The sequence below is a fragment of the Hylobates moloch genome, unplaced genomic scaffold (genome assembly GCF_009828535.3).
Source record: "Hylobates moloch isolate HMO894 unplaced genomic scaffold, HMol_V3 SCAFFOLD_1, whole genome shotgun sequence".
NCBI classification, from domain to species: Eukaryota; Metazoa; Chordata; class Mammalia; order Primates; family Hylobatidae; genus Hylobates; species Hylobates moloch.
The window spans coordinates 102,360,260-102,381,411 of NW_026652276.1; the positions used below are offsets into that span (position 1 = coordinate 102,360,260).

A 21,152-nucleotide genomic window follows, 5' to 3' on the forward strand; every position below is an offset into this window, starting at 1 on the left:
ATGATCTTGGCCCTCTGCAACCTCTACCTCCCTCGCTCAAGTGATTCTCCTGCCTCAGCCTCCCGAGTGGCTGGGATTACAGGTGTGCGCCACCATGACCAGCTAATTTTTGTATTTTTAGTAGAGATGGGGTTTCGCCATGTTGCCCAGCTGGTCTCAAACTCCTGGCCTCAAGTGATCCAACTGCCTCGGCCTCCCAAAGTGCTGGGATCACAGGTGTGAGCCACCAAGCCCGGCCTTATATTATTTCTTATATCTTGATGCTCTCACATACCCCTAGGAGGCAGGCAGATAAAGAGTCCCAATTTCATTGATAAGAACTCAGCTTTGACGGGAAGGGTCTGTGATAGGGCAAGCCCAGCAGGTCCTGGGGCCATGATAGGAGATATCTTCTCCTCGGGGCCCCTTCATGTGGATCCCTTCATGTGGGTGCAGAGGTTGGCCTCGCAGCTGTTCTGGATCCCATCACCTGTTCATTCTTTATTATTATTATTATTTTTGAGATGGAGTCTCCTTCTGTCATCCAGGCTGGAGCACAGTGGTGTGTGATCTTGGCTCATTGCAACCTCTGCCTCCCAGGTTCAAGCGATTCTCCTGCCTCAGCCTCCCGAGTAGCTGGGATTATAGGCGCACACCACCCCACCCTGCTAATTTTTGTATTTTTAGTAGAGACGGGGGTTTCGTCATTTTGGCCAGGCTTGTCTTGAACTCCTGGCCTCAAGCAATCTGCCTGCCTCAGCCTCCCAAAGTGCTGGGATTACAGGCGTGAGCCCTCCGGGAGCCAGGCCCACCTGTTCATTATTTTAAAAGCCCCAACTTCAGGCTTGCCCCGTGGCAGCATGGGAAGCCCTTTTGGGCTTGGGCTGGATGGTCCTTACTGAAGTCTGCCCTGCCCCCGAGTCCCTGCCAGGTGTGTGACCTGGGGCACCTCCCTCTCCCTCTCTGGATCTCAGTTTCCTCTCCGTATAAAGTGGGGCTGGTCTAGGTGGACTCTCAGGTCCCTGCTGCATCCAAAACTTTACTGCCATCTGATTTTGGGGGGACAGACTATGTTGAAACTATAGGCTTGGATGGCCAGGCTTTTTCCGGAGAACTTGCCCCAAAGGAGCATTTGCCAGGAGCCCTTTTGAGGCCACCAGCTGTGTCTACTGCAGAGGGGAACGTCTGCCGTGCATTTCGGCATCGAATAAGGAAAGGGACATCGGGATTCTGGCTTGAGAGAAAGGAGCTCCCAGCGCAGGGCAGACATCATTTAGGAACCACGGAGCCAATTTCCCTCACTCCAGGAAGGACTGGCTGTGGCTCACGTGGGAGGGGGACGCTCAGAGCCTTCCTGGGGATACCTGTTCCACTTCCTCCCAATTGCCCATCTGTTTGGAGACCCCAGACTCATTCGGAAGGCCCCTCCAGATTAGCCGCAGGAGGCAAACAACTGGCCGTGAATTCCCCCTTTGTCCAGGGAAGCCAAGTGGGGAGGGGCCGAGCGGACCCCCTGCCCCCACTGGAATGTCGGCCTACTGCGCCCCCCATCTGTCCCTCCTTTTTCACCACCTCCCCTGCTCACTTCCTGAGTCCCACTGATCCCACCACCAAAACACACCCATGCATGCACACGCACGCCTGCACACACACACACACACACACACACGCTTCCTGGCGGGCCGGCGGCCTCTCGCTCCGGGCTCGGCGATCCCCGCCACCGGGAACTCTGGGGAGAAGCCACCTTTTGTTATTCAAATCACACCCTCGCCGTGCGCGCCCGGGGGCCGCGGGATCGGGCCCGGGAACCCGCCTCCCGGTCTCCCCCCGCGCCCCCGCCAGCTGATTCCGGGATTTCCCGGTCCCCGGGGGCTCGGGCGCGCCGGTCTCTGCCGGCGGGGCCGCGCCTCCCCCGCCCCCGGCGCGCGCTGCGGCTCCGCGCCCGCCCCCCTCCCCCTCCCCCTCGCCGCCTCCCCTCCCCCTCCCCTTCCTTTCTCCGGTCCAGCCTCGGTGCCGCCGCCGCCGCCGCCGCCGCCGCCGCCGCCTGCCCCGGTCCGCGGGGACCCTGCCGGCCGCCCTCCCCGCAGCATGGCACCCTCGGGGCGCGATTAGCCGGGAGCAGCTTTGGGGGAAGCGGGATCTCCAGGGGTGGGGGGGTGCCCCGCAGCCTCGGTCATGGATGTGAGCAAGATGGTAAGTGTGAGCAGGGGCTTTGCCCCGAGCCCCCTCCCCATCCCCCCAGCCCTGGCGCCCTCCCTTCTCCCCCTCCTAGCAGGCGCGATCCATTGAAAGTTTCTGGATTGTTGATCCTGCCTGTTGGCCCCAACTCCAGGCGTGCCGGAGGAGGGAGCCGGGCCAGGATTCTGGAGGCGGCTGGCCGGCCGGGATGGGCTCTGGCTTTCCCGCCGCGCCGCCGCCGGGCTGCCCGGGAGATCGCGCTGGACTCCAGGGACGGGGCTGCGGGGCTCGCCGCCCACCTCAGGAGACCTGCCGGGCGGGAGGGAGGGCAGCGCCGCCGGAAGGGGCTTGTACTGTGCCCTCTGGAGCCCCCTGCCCGCACACCTACAGGAGATCGATGGGAAGATGTGTGGGGCTGAGCCCGTGGGCAGGGAGGCACAGGTGGCGCTGGGAGGACAGGGAGAAGCCAGGGTTTCAACCATCCTAGGAGGTGAGGGGGCAGGAATGGAGCCCTTGGCAGAGACGGGGGAGGTTCTAGGTTGGCCACTTGGGAACCCCAGCTTCAGTGGGCCTGAGGTGCAGCCAACACCTTCACCTCCTAAGCATGACTCCCCCTTTCCTTTAGAAATGAGCTCCTCTGGAGGGGTCTTTGCCCTCCCCCAGAGCAGCCCTCCACCCCCACCTCCACCGCGAATACAGTAGGAGCTTGAAGAAATCATTGCTTATTGATTGAGACCAAGGAGCAGCCCTCAGCCGCTACCAGCATGTGATTTAGGGGATTCTGATGGGAGGGGGGTTCGCAGAGAGCACCTGGAGGCCCCGGAAACTGCAGGTTTTTCCAGGGGTCTTGATTGGCTCTCACTCTGAATGGAGATTTAAGGGTGCCCTTGCCATCTCAACCACCCTGACCCCGAGTTTAGACCCAGGGTACTGTCCCTACCATCCAGCCTTGCAACCCTCAAGGGCCTATGTGTCAGGCGGGTCTTGTGGGGGGGAGGCAAAAAGGGCTTTCGAGGAAAGGAGCTGTCGTGGGCTCTGTGTGTGTGTGTGTGTGTGTGTGTATTTGGCGGGGGGTGGGGAGGGTAGAGGGTCTGGGTCTGCCCTTGCCATAGAGATGAGGAGGTACTAGAATTTGAGTTTATCTTGTTCAGAATTACATTACTTTTCCCCAGAGGGTGCCCTTTCGAGGCAACCAAGGGAGGTTGGTTCTCTGCCTGGCCCTGGCCTTTGGCACTCTGTCTTGGCTAGGAGACAATGGGATGGGGGCTGATGACAGGTGAGAGTCCTCTTCTATGGCCTGCATCAGTCTCAGACTAACTGAGCATTGCCCCTGGGGTTGGCGGCTGCGTGAGGGGCTTCATGTCTTTATTTGGGTTCCTGTCTTTATTTGGAGAGAAATACCTGTCCATGGTTGGGCAGTGAGTGCCCAGAGGTTGGACCAGCATTCCCTGTCTGTCTGCCATGAAAGCTCACTTTCTTTGGGCATGTATTAGAACTCCCTCTCAAAAAAAAAAACACACCTCTCTGCAGCTATGGGGGTGGAGATGTAGAAAACTAAGCAGTAGTTCTTTCCTAGAGGTGTCTGAGCAAGACCAGAAGAGTCACCTGTCTGGGCTATGATTAGGGGGTTGGGGGATCTGAAGCTTCGAAACTCTACTTTAGTCCAATGGCCACTAAACCAAATCACCCTTGAGCATCCTCCCAGCCCTGCACCCAGGTTCCCCGCAAAGCTTGGCCTGCCAGGATCAGCTTATAGGACTCAGGGACCTCTGTCCATCCATCCCTCATTAATCAACAGCGTTTATTTAATTCCCATAATTTCTATAGCAAGTGCTGGGTAAAGAACACAAAGAAACATCATAGAAGGCCTCCCTCCCTGCTTCTCAAGGCCCTTAGCATGAAAGTGAAGGATCCAGAGAGATACAGGCCAACTCAACAGTTAGTTATCAATACAGGCCTGGATCAGAAGGCCAAAGCTTTGAGGACCATGGGGGTCTGAGAAGGGACTGGAGTGCAGAGTTCAGAAGGAAGACCAAGACCTCAGTTGGTCCTTGGAGGTTGGGTGGGGTAGGCATTGCCTGTTGGGAGAATCGCAGGAAGAGGATGGGCAGAGCCCATTGGGTGAGGCTGAAGACATTTGGCTGGTACAGAGGTTTGAAATCAGGAAACATCGAGATGGTTGATTGGGGCCAGACCAGCAAGGCCCTGAATGCCAACCAAGGCATTCTGACCCTGGCCCGTAAGCACTGGGAAACCTCTGGAGAATTTTGAGCCCTGGGGAGGCGCATCTATTGCCTCTTTCCTCTTTTAGCTTGGGGTCCAAACAAGTGATATTAGATTCTCATTAATCATTGAGCAGCCAAGCACCCAGTCCAGAAACAATTGTCTGCAGCTCTTTGTAAAGAGTACAGACCTGTGACTGTGTAGCAAGAAGAACCTTACCCACCCTGGGGAATTGGCGTCTGCTTTTCATTCCTGCAAGAGGCCAAAAGTACTTTCTGTTCTAGCCATTAAATTCCCATCTCTGGTGGGGGCTTTTGGCTGCAGGCTTGACCTCAAACGCAGCCTTTCAGGAACATCCTTGACAGAGTCCAGTGTCAGCCTTGGAGGTTTCTCTTGCTTATGCAGAGTGAGAAAAAGCAGATTCTAGTTTACCTGATTCTGCATGAATTTTTTTTTTTGAGACAGAGTCTCGCTCTGTCGCTCAGGCTGGAGTGCAGTGGCACAATCTCGGCTCACTAAAACCTCTGCCTCGCGGGTTCAGGTGATTCTCGTGCCTCAGCTTCCCTAGTTGCTGGGACTACAGACGCGCACCCCCAGCACCACCATGCCCAGCTAATTTTTGTATTTTTAGTAGAGATAGAGTTTCACCATGTTGGCCAGGCTGGTCTCAAACTCCTGGGCCCAAGCAATCCACCCACCTCAGCCTCCCAAAGTGCTAGAATTACAGGCGTGAGCCACCACACCTGGCCCTCTGCATGATTTTTTTTTTCTTTTTTGAGACAGGATCTTGCTCTGTTGCCCAGGCTGGAGTGCAGTGGCGCATTCTTAACTCATTTGCAACCTCCGCCTTCCAGGTTCAAGCGATCCTCCCCACCTCAGCCTCCTGGGTAGCTGGGATTACAGGCGCACACCACTACACCCAGCTAATTTTTGTAGAGACAGAGTTTTGCCATGTTGCCCAGGCTGGTGTCGAACTCCTGGGCTCAAGCAATCTACTCACCTAAGCCTCTCAAAGTGCTGGGATTATAGGTGTGAGCCACTGTATGCTGCCTCCCTGCACGATTTTTAGCAAGTTTCTTCCATAACTTCTTACCCTCATCTGTATCATGAATATAATAATAGAGAAGGTTGGAAATAATCCTTTTAAGGCATAGAAGCTGGAGTAGTAAGTCTTCCATATACCTGGTGGCTGTTCTTTTTTTTTTTTTTTTTTTGAGACGGAGTCTCACTCTGTCACCCAGGCTGGAGTGCAGTGGCACGATCTCAGCTCACTGCAACCTCCGCCTCCCGGGTTCAAGTGATTGTCCTGCCTCAGCCTCCCAAGTAGCTGGGATTACAGGCGCCCGCCACCATGCCCGGCTAATTTGGCTGTTCTGATATTGATGATCTCTTGTCTCATCTGGGCCTAAGGTGACTCTTAATTTCCCTCTCATGCTTTGCTTTTTTGATTGGCCTGCAGAGCTGAGCACAGGCCATATTTCAGTTGACGGCTCTTGGGACCAATTCTCCCAGGCCTGGTGATTTTTGTGAATGAGGGTACACACGACTGGAGACAGTGGATTTACCAGCTGCTGCGACCCATGAATTTTTGATGACATCAGATATCTGCCCAAGGGAGAGCTGGTTTAACCCTGCACTCAGGGATAAAGTGCAGATGCCTTTTAGGGGTTGATGATGGAGGGTGTGCCTTTCACTAAACACACAGAGTGCACAGTACTGTAATTTGGGAAATAGAGTCAACACTATCAATTATTACCAAAGAATATAACGTACATAACAATTTATATTTGTGTGGTGCTTTACAGTGTACAAGGAATTTTGTTTCCTTTTTTTTTTTTTTAGAGATATGGTCTCACTCTGTCACTTAGCCTGGAGTGCAGTGGCACAATTGTAGCTGACTCTAGCCTCGAACTCCTAGGCTGAAGCTATTGTCCCACCCCTGCCTCCTGAGTAGCTAGGACCACAGACATGAGCCACCAAGCGAGGCTAATTTTTATTTTATTTTATTTATTTATTTATTTATTTATTTATTTATTTATTTATTTATTTATTTTTGTAGAGACAGGGTCTTATACGTTGCCCAGGCTGGTCTTGAACTCCTGGCCTCAAGTGATCCTCCTGCCTCAGCATCCCAAAGTGCTGAGATTACGGGCATGAGCCACCACACCTGGCCTATATAAAAGCATTTTCACACTTGTTCTCACTACAACCCCATGAGGAAGGCAGGGCAGAAATGATTAGCCACGTTTTACAGATAAGAAAATTAGTTCAGAAAAGTGACATCTGATATTCCACACCAGGGGTAGAACCAGGTCTTTTATCCAGTTCTCTGACAGTCAAAGTATGCACTATAGCGATATAATAAATAAAAGGTGAGGAAAAATATTTAGTGACTAGATTCTAGAATGGACACAAGTTAATTTCAAAAGAGAGCTGGGGGTCGTGGCCTTTGGCCTCTGGGTTCCTAGGGGAGAAGACTTAGGAAAGAAGGATGAGTGTCTATATGTGGACTCTGAGCCTCGTAAATCCCCTCTATCTGTTTTTGTTGGTTTTTTTTACAGACAAGGTCTCACTCTGTTGTCAAGGCTGGGGTGCAGTGGTGCGATCATAGCTCACTGCAGCCTCAAACTCCTAGGCTCAAGCAATCCTCTCATCTCAGCCTCCCAAGTAGCTGGGACAACAGGCAATCACCACCACCATGCTTGACTGCCTTTTCTGATTTTTGGTAGAGACGAGGTTTTGATATGTTGCCCAGTATGGTCTAGAACTCCTGGGCTCAAGCGATTCTCCCACCTCAGCCTCCCAAATTGCTGGGATTACAGGCATGAGCCACTGTGCCCTGCTCCCTATAGCCCTATAGCTGTTTTTAAAATTCAGGAGTTTCTTCCTGAATCTCACTACTTCCTCAAATGTGAGACACCTGACTTACCCAGCAGGTAGATGAGAGGAGTGGAAAGAAGGTATTTCAGATGTTCTGAGTAAATGATATTGATGGTGGAGCAGAAGAGACTTCTGGTCAACCTGTTGTTGCTGCTGGTGTCACATTTATTTGCTGCGTTGGAGGAGGGATGTGGTAGAAGTTAAATGCCCAACTGGAGAGATCCTTGTGCAAAATGATGCCAAGGACTGATGGGTGACCTGCCCAGCAAACAGAGCAGCATTTTCAGAACTGGGCCACAAAATCCATTTAGTGGGCTGCAGCCAGCATATGAAAGAGTGCGCGCAGTGGCTCACGCTTGTAATCCCAGCACTTTGGGAGGCCAAGGCAGGAGGATCACCTAAGGTCAGGAGTTAGAGACCAGCCTGGCCAACATGGTGAAACCCATCTCTACTAAAAATACAAAAATTAGCCGGGTGAGGCAGCACACACCTGTAATCCCAGCTACTCGGGAGGCTGAGGTTGCAGTGAGCTGAGATCCTACCACTGCACTCCAGCCTGGGCAATAGAGCAAGAGACCATCTCAAAAAAATAAAAACAAGAGTGAAATAGATGAGAAAACATCCAGGTATATTCCACGTGAGAGGGTAAGCATTAGATCATGAAACTGATTTTGGTTGTATCTATGCATGCACATAAGTAAGTACTGGGTGGCCCCGTAAAATGTATTTTTTTTCTTCAACTTTTAAGTTCAGGGGTACATGTGCAGGTTTGTGACATAGGTAAACATGTGCCATGCTGGTTTGCTGCACAGATCAACCCATCACCTGCGTGTTAAGCCCAACATCCGTTACATATTCCTCCTGATGCTGTCCCTCCCCACCCTCTGACAGACCCCAGTGTGCAGTGTTCCCTGCCATGTGTCCATGTGTTCTCATCACTCAGGTCCTACTTATAAGTGAGAACATGCGGTATTTGGTTTTCTGTTCCTGTGTCATTTTGCTGAGGATAACAACTTCCAGCTCCATCCATGTCCCTGCAAAGGACATAATCTCGTTCCTTTTTATGGCTGCATAGTATTCCATGGTGTATGTGTACCACAGTAAAATGTGTTTTTTACTACGGTCAGTTGCGTAGTCCATTTGTGCTGCTTTAATGATACCTGAGACCTGGTAATTTATAAAGAACGGAAATTGGCCAGGCACAGTGGCTCACACCTGTAATCCCAGCACTTTGGGAGGTTGAGGCAGGAGGATCGCTTGAGCCCAAGAGTTTGAGACCAGCCTGGGCAACATAGTGAGACCCTGTCTCTACAAAAAGAAAAAAAATGAAAAAATTAGCGAGGCATGATGGTGTGTGCCTGTAATCTCAGCTTCTCGGGAGGCTGAGCCCAAAAGGTCAGGGCTGCAGTGAGCTATGATAACACCACTGCACTCCAGCCTGGGTGGCAGAGTGAGACCTTGTCTCTAAAAAAAATTGCTTAGGAGAAAAAAATTTTTGGTTTACTATTTGTGAATTACTATCTTTCATCGTCACTGATCACTAAGATTTTATCTCACCAAGATGAGGTTCCATTCAATTCACGCACATACTTAATACCTCCTTTTTATGCAGGCCCCTGGGTGAGGACGTTAAGATATGAAGGGATCCAGGGTTGAGGATGGCTGAGTCCTTGTCTGTTGAAAAGTCTTACAGAGCTGAGAGAGAGAGATTTCCTTGAAATGCACCAAGTGTGACCACGCATCAATAGATATTTGCAATTGACAGAACAATCTCACCTGGATTATTTTCTCCCTCACAGTGGCCTTGTGAAGTAGAATTTAGTGTCCTAGAAGCACCTGTCTTCAGAGGCCCCTCCGAGTTGCACTTCTCATCAGGGGCTAAGTCCAGATGCAAACATGGGTTTTAAGACAGCCCCTCCCACGGTGCTGTTTTGCCCCGATCACACTATCTCTCCTCCCACTTCCCCGCTTCCTGCCATCTTTCCCTTACTCCAATCTCCCCGGCAACACACGTGCAGCTGGGTGAGTTTCTTGAAGCTCAAGTCCAAGCGCTGTTTCCCCTCCACCTTTTTCTCCCTTCTTGCCCAGAGAGGTCCCAGTTCAAACCCAGGACAGGCACGTAGTCTCACGGCTGCCCCTGAGCCAAAGGTTTCCATAATTGGAGAAGATTCCACCTGCCCCGGAGCCCCAAAGAAATTAATCTATGGGTCATTTAAGAAAAATAAATAAATTCCCCATGTGTCCTTTAGATTCCCTGAAGTCCTAATGCATCTTTAATTTGGAGGAGGTTTCCGTGGGCAGGTAGAGAGGGGTCAGGGTGGGAGGCATATTTGTAAATGGGAATGGTTGAGTGAGTGGGATCCCAGCCAGACTCCACGGCCCTGTCCCCTGTGCACAGAGGATTAAGGGAGCCTCGTCTGTGTCCTGAGGCTGCTCCAGATGCTGAACCTGGGCTTTGGAGTCACAGAGGCTAAGGTCTCATTGCTACCACTTGCCAACTCTGAGATTGTAGACAAGTTAGTTGAGCTCGTCATATTGTTTCCTCGTCTCTAAGACAGGTTGGTGTCTGCAGACTTGCAGCACTATCGAGGTGCTCACTTAAAGTACTTGACACAAGCCAGGCATGGTGGCTTATGCCTGTAATCCCAGTGCTTTGGGAGGCTGAGGCGGGAGGATCACTTGAGCCCAGGAGTTCAAGACCAGCCTGGGCAAAATAGCAAGACTCCATCTCTGCTAACAAAAATTTTTAAAAAACAAATTATCTGGGTTTGGTGGCTTGGGCCTGTGGTCTCAGCTACTAGGGATCCTCCCAGCTGAGGCAGGTGGATCACTTGAGCCCAAGAGTTCAAGGCTGCAGTGAGAGGTGATTGCACCACTGTACTCCAGCCTGGGTGACAGAGCAGGACCCTGTCTAAAAAAATAAGATAAAAAATACAGTACTTGGCACATAGGAGGGGCTTAGTAAACCATGGCTATCATTAGTAATATGTTTGCTCTTTCATTTAGGCTACAAACAAAATCTGAAAACTTCAGGGGAAGCGGGGGAGCATTGCTTCTTGCAGAATGATCACTGCTGGGTGAGCTCAGTCTGCTGGGGCAATCAGACCTGTTAGTAGTTGCAATACATGTGGTGCAATGCACAAAGGATGGGGCATGTGTCAGCCTGGAGAAGGTGGGGTTAACCAGCCGGCAACTTAAGGAAGGGTATCATTAAGAAAACTGCGGACAGAGGGGAAGAAGATCCCCTGGAAGGAGGAAAATAAGGATATTTCAGGCACGCTAAAAGGGTAAGGTCATGAAACCACAGGGTTTGCTCAGAAACTACCTCTCGTTGATGCTTGAAAAGTAGGCACACTCCCTATCTCTGTGGGCTAACAAAGTTTCCAGGATACAGAACCCAAATCTTTTTTTTTTGAGGTGGATCTCAGTCTATCCCCCATGCTGGAGTGCAGTGGTGTAGTCATGGTTCACTGCAGCCTCAAACCTCTCAGGCTCAAGTGATTCTCCCACCTCAGCCTCCCGAGTAGTTGGGACTACAGGTGCACACCACCACACCTGGCTGATTTTTGTATGTTTTGTAGAGACGGAGTTTCACCTTGTTGCCTAGGCTTGTCTTGAATCCCTGAGCTCAAGCAATCTGCCTGCCTTGGTCTCCCAAAGTGCTGAGATTATAGGCATGAGCCACTGTGCTGGCTTTTTTTCCTTTTCAGAGAGAAGGTCTCACTCTATCCCTGCGTCTGGAATGCAGTGGTGTAATTCTAGTTCCAGTTCACTGCAGCCTCAACCTCCCGGGCTCAGGTGATCCTCCCACCTCAGCCTCCCAAGTAGCTGGGACTACAGGTGCATGCCACCATGCCCAGCAATGTTTAACTTTTTTGCAGAGACAGGATTTTGCTATGTTTCCCAGGCTGGTTTTGAACTGCTGGCCTCAAGCAATACTCCTGCCTCAGCCTCCCAACTTGACCTCCCAAAGCCAAATCTTTTTACACTTCAGTGATTCCTGGAAGAGCTGTGCTTTAAGAAGGGGAGCAGGTGGGTGCGGTGGCTTACACCCATAATCCCAGCACTTTGGGAGGCCGAGGTGGGAGGATCACCTGAGGTCGGGAGTTTGAGACCATCCTGACCAACATGGAGAAAACCCGTCTCTACTAAAAATACAAAATTAGCTGGGCGTGGTGGCTCATGCCTGTAATCCCAGCTACTCAGGAGGCTGAGGCACGAGAATCGCCTGAACCTGGCAGGCGGAGGTTGCAGTGAGCCGAGATCGCACCACCACACTCCAGCCTGGGTGACAGAGCATGACTCCATCTCAAAAAAAAAAAAAAAGGGGGAGCTGCAATTGAAGGAAATACAGGATGCACAATGGGTGCTGAATGCATGAATGATTAAAAGACAAAAGAAGACATTCCAGTTGAGAGAGAGGTGCTGCACACAGGCTGAACATACAACCCTGGGGAATGAATGTTGAGTAGGTTTGTTAGGAGCGGGGCCAGAGGAATGGAGAGGAGGAGTGGGCACAGGTGTGAGGGCCTGTGTTAAAAATAACCAGCAAGTCTCTAGTAGAGCCAGTAAGCGGGGCTGCCTCCACTTGACAATCAGACGTGGATATGCTATTCTGGCCAACGGGTTTACGCTGCCTACTGGTACCCAGGCCTGGAGATGGCTCTCACTGGTACCAGGATAAGTGTGGGAGTTGCAAACCGTGGGTTGGGCAAAGTTTTTTTGAAATGAACATTTCATTAACTTTCTATCTTAACCTCTCTTTGGAGGACTCAGTTCAGCCTCGTATTCTGGGACCTAAAATAACTTTTTCTCGCTGGATTTTTCTCAGGCTAGAAAGAAGTCTTACAAAATCACTGCCTCCCTACTCTCCCTAGCTCAAGATCATGTCACTAGCCCGGTGCTGGGTAGGGATGTTTCCAATTGTCACAATCAGAGTCCTGGCTATTGTCTTTTTTGCCCTGTATATGTGAAGATTGTCCCGAGTCAGCAGACACTGAGGACCCACCCAGACCTCATGCCAGGTGTAGACAATATAAGGGAGAAAGTGATCCTTTGATGGCTTCTGCCTTAAAAGAGGTACAGGCTGGGTGCAGTGGCTCACACCTGTAATCTCAGCGCTTTGGGAGGCCAAGGCAGATGGATCACTTGAGGTCAGGAATTCGAAACCAGCTCGGCCAACATGGTGAAACCCCATCTCTACTAAAAATACAAAAATTAGCCGGGTGTGGCGGCATGTGCCTGTAATCCCAGCTACTTGGAAGGCTGAGGCACGAGAATCGCTTGAACCCGGGAGGCGGAGGTTGGAGTGAGCTGAGATTGTGCCACTACAGTCTGACCTGGGCGACAGAGCAAGACTCTGTCTCAAAAAAAAAAAAAAAAAAGAGGTACAGGAGATAAAATTATAATGTTAGATTAATGTTATTAATCACAATAGTGTGATTAGTACAATATTAGAGATTTAAGGAAAGTTCTGTAGACATTCAGAGGCAAGAGGACTAATTCTGCCAAATGGTACAGGAAATGGGGTGGGGAAGGTGACATTTCATTTATTCATTTATTCAGAAAAGATTTATAGAGTGTCTTCCATATGCCAGGTGCTGTTCCAAGCACTTGGGATAGTTCACTGAACCAAACAAAGATTCCTGCCTTGTGGAGCTGAGCTCCTGCAGGGATTGAGGGGGGTGAATCATAGATAATAGCAATAAATGTAAATGAGAAAATTTTGTAGGCTGTTGGAAGTTGGTAAATGATCCAGGAAATGGGGTTAGATGCAGAAATGGCTGCACTGTTCTAAATATGCTTGGATAAGAATTGTAAAAGAGGGGTGAGTGCATTCATTCCCAGCAGGGCATTTTCCTTGGCTGCCAGGGAACTCTGGAACCCCTGTTCATGGTGTGTACTTGGCTTACAGTCTGGCTGAAATCCTGGACTCCAGATTTAGCTCATGGCTGATTGCTGAAAGTTGTCTGAGTCTAAACCTCAGGGCCCTTTCCCTGTGCCCATCTCCACTTGGTCATCCTCCTGAGGTCTACTCAACTGTGGATCCAGCCGTCAGCCAGATGGTCTACAGAGCACTGAAGGCTCATCCACTTCTGCCAGATTTTCTAGTAGTTGGAGGGAAGATGCTGCCTCTTATATCCAACAAATCTCCAGTAAGGGAGGCAAGGTCAGATGGGCAGTTCTCTGGCCATGGCCCTGGGTGTGGACTTGATGCTACCCACAATAAACAAGGCCCTCTCAGCCCTACCCAAGTAACATCAACTGGAACAAGGCTGGGAGTGACAGAGCACCATGTCTTATGCAGTTCTCAGAAAAGTGTGATTCCTATTTTCATGTTCAAGCTGGAGAAACTGAGGCTCAGAGAAGTCAAATCTCAAAGGCTCCCTCACTTTGATCTAGGAACAGTATTTCAGAGTGGTCAAGGCCTTGGGTCCTGGGGTTCAACATCTGTCTCTACCACTTACCTGGGCAGGTTACTGGGTTCTTTATTCTATAGAGATTTAAGGAAACTCCTACAGAAACTAAGTAGGAATGATCGATTCTGCCATTCATTCATTTTTTTTGGAAAAGGTTTATAGAGTGCCCTTGATATGCCAGGTGCTGTTCTAAGCACTTGCTTCATTGAAGTACACACTTTGGCTTCTCTGTCCCCGAGGAGAGATAGCCTTGAGTGCGTTGGACCCTGATGCTGTAGTTTGTGGGGCTGGGGCTCCTGCACGTTGAGTAGATTTTAATACCACATAGCTGAGGTCATCAGCACCAGCAGTAAGGAAACAGGTAATCCACGGAAATGTTAAACTGCTACTTTTCAGAAAATATGAAAAGGTATAAAGAAAATAAAGATCAAATATTTTTCCACCATCTAAAACTACTGCTAACAATTTAGTGCAGGTTCTTAGACAGACTTTTCTGTGTGTTTGTGTGTGTGTGTGTTTGTGTGCATGCACTAGGTTGAACCTTATGAAATTGTCTTTTCTATAAGTCAAAAATCTTCATTTGATTCAAACACAAGCATCTACACATAGACAAATACACACATATTTAAACAAAATGGGGCCATACCATAATACGCTTTGGAGACTTTAATTTTTGTTTTCACCATGCTGGAGATCTAGAAATAATGTATCAGAGTGGTCGAGGCCATCCATGGGTTCTGGGTTCATGGGTTCAAAACAGTTTCCACTGTGTACTTACCTGGGCGGGTTACTGAGGTCTCCCTTTGCCAGGCTTTCCCTCTTGTACAGTGGGGATAGGCATAGTACCTTCCATACAGGGTTGTGGTGAGGGCAGATGAATTACCACATATAAAGTGCTTAGATCAATGCCTTGACATGTATCATTCGGTCAATGTTAGTATTACTATAATTCCAGATGAGCAGGGGACGATGTATCATTTCATTGTGATCTATCCTCTACTAATAACATTTTCCACTATTGGGGTGAAATCCGTGTACATTCACCTAAGAGTATGTATCCATTGCCTTACTCATGCTTTAAGGACTTAGGCTTTGAGGTTTTTAGCTTTTAAGAATTCTTTTTGCTAATGTGTTTCAAGCTAGGTAGTAAGTACAAGGGAAGTTTCCTTGGGCGGCTGCCCTATGGCTCTATAAATTAGGCTTCCAGGTTATGGCCCCAGGCTTAATGCATTCTTGCTGCTGTAACAAAATACCATAGACTGGGTCTATAAACAATAGAAGTTTTTTTCTCACAGTTCTGGGGGCTGGGAAGTCCAACATCACAGCGCCACCAGATTAAGTGACTGGCAAGATCCTGTTCTGTAGATGGCATTTTCTCGTCACATCCTCACATGGCAAAAAAAAAAATGGTAGAAGAGATGAATGGTGTGCCTTTGCATGCTGAAGAGATAGAAAGGGCAAGCAGCTCTCCAAAGCCTCTTTTTTTTAAGAGACAGGGATTCACCATGTTGCCCAGGCTGGCCTCAAACTCCTGGGGTCAAATGATCCACCTGCCTCAGCCTCTCAAAGTGCTGGGATTACAGGCATGAGCCACCATGCCTGGCCTCCAAAGCCTCTTTTATAAGGGCATTTGTCCTTATAAAAGACTTAATCATTTCCCAAAAGTCCCTACCTCTTCATACCATCACAATGGAGATTAAGTTTCAACATGAATTTTGGAGGGGACACACATATTTAAACTATAGCACCCCATCTCTTCTTTTCTACTGGCTAGAAACAGTGACTGCTCACCAGTCTCCAACATCGGGCCTTGCTCACTTCTGTGGCTCAGTCATGCTGTCATGTCTACCTGAACGCCCTGGCAGGCCCCCTTTCCAGACCAGCTTCTCAGCTGGTTAGGTTGGTTCTTCCTCCAGGCAGCCATCACCAACCCTTAAGCCTCAGATAGATGCCCACACCCCAGGCCTCCATACAGTCCATACCCACCAATCTCTCTCCTCTCATAAGGTGGACACAGTGCCATCATCTTTCTCCCCATCTAGACCTCACTCTTTGAAACCAGGACTAAGTCTTAGTGATCTGTGAGTTGACTTAATGCAACACTTGACCGGGTGCTCAATACACCTACCCAGGAGTTTGAGACCAGCCTGGGCAACAGAGTGAGACCCCATCTCTATAAAAACTTAAACAATGGTGGCTCATGTTTATAATCCGAGCACTTTGGGAGGCCAAGGTGGGTGGATCACCTGAGGTCAGGAGTTCGAGACCAGCCTGGCCAACATAATGAAACCCCATCTCTACTAATTGTAAAAATACAAAAATTAGCTGGGCATGATGGCAGGTGCCAGTAATTCCCAGCTACTCAGAAGGCAGGCTGAGGCATTGCAGTGAGCCAAGATCGCACCACTGCACTCCAGCCTGGGTGACAGAGCAAGACGTCTCAAAAAAAAAAAAAAAAAATTAAACAAAAATACACCTATGTACAGACACAGAGGGATGAATATAGATTTGATGGATGAATTCAATGAATGAATAAAATCATGACTATCTGAATGAATGATGGAACTTAAATAAATGGAGATGGTTTGGGCAGGGTAGTTAATCTTGGTTAGAGAGGTGGCATGAAGAGAAGGCATGAGGGTCAAATTAGGCAGGATGTATTTGGGAAAGGGAAGGACAGGAATGAATTCTAAGACTGGAAAGGCAAGTGGGGGCCGGATCTCCAGGCCTTGAGTGCCAGGCCAGGGAGTGGAGCAGTTTCCTCATGAGCCCTGGTTGTTTCTGGCATGACTGGAGCTGTGCTTTAGAAAGGGGGGTTCCAGTGATGTTGTGGCCACCAGGAGACCAGTAGGCTCTCAGGCCTCGAGGCTTGGGTGGGGCTTACCCTGCCTGGGGCCTGTTGGATGACTCCCCCCGGCCAACACTCCTGTACTTCTGAATCTCATAGCTCTTTTTTCCCCCACTCCCCTAAGGAAGGGCTCTTCTTCACCCCCAAGACGGAAGTAGAAGGGAGAGTTTCTGGCAGCTTTGCTTTCTGAGGAAATCACGTCACAGCCGTGCAGCCGATGATGAAATCCACCTCCGGAATTAGCAACAACCCCTCTTTCCACTTTAGAAAACTGATTAGCAAATCCTCCTCGGCTTGTTCTCACTCGCTGGGTCCAGAGCAGGGAGTATCCATCAGCGCCTCTGCCTGCCTGATTCCGTGGCCTCCAGAGTGTAACCATAGCCTCACTGCTCACTCTGTCTCTTTTCTTTGGTTCTGACCTGAGATCAGTGAGGTTTATGCTTTGGAGGTATGTGTGCATGTTTCTTTTACAAGGTCCAGCTCTGTCTCCCAGGCTGGAGTGCAGTGGCACGATCATAGCTCACTGCAGCGTTGACCTTCTGAGTTCGAGTGATCCTCCTGCCCTCAAGCGATCCTCCTGCCTCAGCCTCCTGTGTAGCTATGACTATAGGCATGAGCCACCACATCCTAATTTTCTGACGTTTTATAGAGATAGGGTCTCACTACTGCCCAGGCTGGTCTAAAACTCCTAGGCTGAAGCAGTCCTCCCGCCTCGGCCTCCCAAAGTGCTGGGATTACAAGTGTGAGCCACTGTGCCCAGCCTCGAGCACTTTACAAGCCAGAAAGGCAATGAGGAGGAGGAGAAGAGTTGGTTTGAGGACAAGGGAGAGGCTCTGGGGAGAACTGGGCTGGAGAAGAGGAGGCGGAGGCTGGCTTAGCTCCTTTCTCCAAGTGCCACTTGCCTGGGCCTTGAGTGCAGCTCCAGGCATCCTGTGCATTCCTCAAATCCTGAGCTTTCAGCCCTGACCTCGCTTCCTGTTTCACTGTGAAGAGACACGATCTGTGAAAACTGGCACTGCCCTCACCCACATGTCTGCCTCCGTCTGTGTCTGTACTGTGGGATCTGGCCCAGCCTGCCCTCCTGCTGGGCACCAGGCCCCATTCCCATCCCTGCCACTCTCCTGTCCTCTCCTCATGCGCATGCAAACGCGTTATCATGTCTCCCACTGGAAACAGGAAAACCTTGAGCCCACCTCCTCCCAGTGGCTGCCCTCTCTCTGTTCCTCTTCACAGCAGAAACCCTGTAGAGCGCTCACTGCCTCCAGCTCCCAGCCTCCCCTTTCTCTCCTCGATCTACCATCAGAGGGGGAGAGCCTTTTTTTTTTCTTTTTTTTATTTTTTGAGATGGAGTTCCGCTCTGTTGCCCAGGCTGGAGTGCAGAGGCACGATCTCAGCTCATTGCAACATCTGTCTCCCGGGTTCCAGCGATTCTCCTGCCTCAGCCTCCCGAGTAGCTGGGATTACAGGCACGCACCACCACGCCTGGCTAAATTTTTTATTTTTATTAGAGACGGGGTTTCACCATGTTGGCCAGGCTGGTCTCAAACTCCTGACCTCAGGTGATCTGCCCGCCTTAGCTTCCCAAAGTGCTAGGATTACAGGCATGAGCCACCACACCCAGCCAATTTCCTTTAAAAAAAAAAATAGATAGATAGATAGATAATTATTTATTTGACAGTCTTGCTCTGTTGCCCAGGCTGTAGTGCAGTAACGCAATCATAGCTCACTACAGCCTCCAACTCCTGTGCTCAAAGTGTCCTCTTGCCTCAGCCTCCCAAAGCATTGGGATTACAGGCGTGAGCCACCATGCCCAGTCAAAATGCATTTCTTCATATGGCTTCCAGGATGCCACAATCTCCTGGCTTCCCCCAACCTCACAGGCTGTTTCTTTTCTATCTCCATCACTGATTCCCTCCTATCCTTATTTATTTATTTAGAGACCAGGTTTTAAGACTCGCTAATGTTTGTATTTTTGGTAGAGATGGGGTTTCGCTGTGTTGCCTAGGCTGGTCTTGAACTCCTGGGCTCAAGCAATCCTCCTCCCTCAGACTCCCAAACTGCTGGGATTACACGCATGAGCCACCTCCCACAACTGGCCTCTTGTCTCTCCTGAACATCGGGGTGTCCTCAGGCTGTCCCCAGACATCTCATCTGCACTCACTCCTTGGTGCTGTTATCCACTCTTACATCGCATCCAAATTTATAAATGTAGCTCAGACCTGTTCTTTTTTTTTTTGAGACAGAGTCTCGCTCTATCACCCAGGCTAGAGTGCAGTGGCATGATCTCAGCTCACTGCAGCCTTCACCCCCTGGGTTCAAGCAATTCTTCTGCCTCAGCCTCCCGAGTCAGCTGGGTGGTGCGCACCACCGTATCTGGCTAATTTTTGTATTTTTAGTAGATACAGGGTTTCGTCATGTTGGCCAGGCTGGTCTCGAACTGGCCTCAAGAGGTCTGCCCACCTTGGCCTCCCAAAGTGCTGGGATTACAGGTGTGAGCCACCACACCTGGCCTAGCTCAGACCTTTTCCGAACTCCAGATGCAGCACAGCCCACTGCTCACCCACAGCTCCACTAGGATACCTGGTGGGTGTCTCATGTCTAACCTAGCCCCAAACCAACTCTCCCATGGGTCCCCCCAGCTTGTTAATGGCAGCTCAGTCCCTCTAGTTGCTCAGGCAAATCATCACGATGTTATCCTTGACTCCTTCCTTCCTCACACCCCAGATCCAAAACATCAGCAAATCCCATCAGCTCTAGCTTCAAAATAAATTCAGAGACCGACCACATCTTGACACCTCCTCTGCCTCCACCATCATCTCTGGCCTGATTGAAGGCAGCAGCATCTTCACTGTGGTCCCTGCAGCCACGCTGGTCCCTGCAGTCTGTTCTCAGCACAGCAGCCAGAGGGATCCTATTGAATCAGATCGTTTTACTGCTTTGCTCAAAACCTTCCAGGGAGGCCGGGCACACTGGCTCACACGTTAATCTCAGCAATTTAGGAGGCCAAGGCAGGAGGATTTCTTGGGGCCAGAAGTTCAAGACCAACCTGGGCAACATGGCAAGACCCCGTCTTTACCAAAAACTGCAAAAAACAAAACAGCTTCCAGTGGCCCCGGTCTTATGTGGAACAAAAGCCAGTCCTTACCATGGGCCACAAGGCCTCTAGGGATTTGGCCCCTCCTGCCCCTGACTTCTGGCTCTAGCCACACTTCCTCGAGCCTGCCAGCTGGGCTTCTGCTCGTGTGCCTAGAACTCTTCCCCCAGGTGTGTGCCAGGCTCACTTCCTCATCATGTTATTTATTTTTTGAGACAGGGTCTCACTCTGCTGCCCAGGCGAGAGTGCAGTGGCCCTATCATAGCTCACTATAGCCTCAAACTCCTGGGTTCAAGCCATCCCCCCACCTCTGCCACCAAGCCAGCCTAATTTTTTCATTTTAAATTTTTTTATAGAGACAGGATCTTGCTATGTCACCCTGGCCGTTCGCAAGCTCCTGGTCTCAAGCAATCCTGCCTCCTTGGCCTCCCAAAGTGCTGAGATTATAGGTGTGAGCCACCACGCCAGCCTCTCATCACTTTAAAGTCTGTATCCCTCTGTCATCTCAGTACAGCCTTCCTCAGTGGCCCTTTGGGAGGTTATAATGCTGCCTAGAACACTCCAGCCCTATCCTTGCCTGTATCTTTCTTCCATAGCACCTCTCGCCATCTGATTTGTTTACTGCTTGTCTCCCCTGCTAAAATATAAGCTCCGTGAGGACAGAGATCGTCATCTCTGTTCCTTGCTGTTTTATTTTGGTTTTGTTTATTTATGTATTTGTTTGTTTGTTTTTGAGACAGAGCCTCACTCTGCCATCCAGGCTGGAGTGCAATGGTGCTATCTCAGCTCACTGCAACCTCTGCCTCCCAGGCTCAAGCAATTTTCGTGCCTCAGCTTCCCGAGTAGCTGGGACTACAGGCATGCACCACCACGCCTGGCTAATTTTTGTGTTTTCAGTAGAGACTGGTTTCACCATGTTGGCCAGGCTGGTCTCGAACTCCTGACCTCAAGTGACCCACCCACCTTGGCCTCCCAAAGTGCTGTTTTTTTTTTTTTTTTTTTTTTTTTTTTTTAAAGACAGGGTCTTACTCTGTTGCCCAGGCTGGTGTACAGTGGCGCAATATTGGCTCACTGCAACTTCTGCCTCCTGAGCTCAGGTGATCCTCCCACCTCAGCCTCCCAAGTAGCTGGAACTATAGGCATGCACCACCACGCCTGGATAATTTCTTGTATTTTCGTAGAGACAGGGTTTCACCATGAACTCCTGGGCTCAAACAATCCACCCACCTTGGCCTCCCAAAGCGCTGGGATTACAGGCATGAGCCACCACACCCTCGCTGTATTTCTAGAGCAGTGCCAGGCATATGATAAGCCTTCCAGAAATATATGTCGAATGAATGAGTGAATATGAAAACAATTCAGAGCAGTTGTTCCCTGAGTTTAGGGAAGACCAGAAAGATCTGGGTGGCCCCTAAGAATCTGTTACCCATGATCACGGTGAAACAGAAATAGATGACAGAGAGCAGGGGTGGTATCTTTTAGAAGAAAATAGGTGACCATCTATACTGGGCCAGTTCTATAGTTAGCAAGA

At 50.0% G+C, this 21,152-nt stretch overlaps 1 protein-coding gene across 3 annotated transcripts in view; it reads left to right on the forward strand.

The window, feature by feature from the left end:
* HIP1 (huntingtin interacting protein 1) overlaps window positions 1–21,152 on the forward strand; it is a 195,742-nt gene that overhangs the window by 91,771 nt on the left and 82,819 nt on the right. Inside the window, exon 1 of one of the 3 annotated variants that reach the window (XM_032756408.2) lies at window positions 2,106–2,172. The exons of the other annotated variants lie outside the window; for them this stretch is intronic. Within the exon in view, the coding sequence (XP_032612299.1) occupies window positions 2,155–2,172 (18 nt within the window). The 5' untranslated portion in view covers window positions 2,106–2,154. Of the gene's footprint in view, window positions 1–2,105; window positions 2,173–21,152 lie in introns of those variants that run through there. 3 annotated transcript variants of the gene reach the window in all.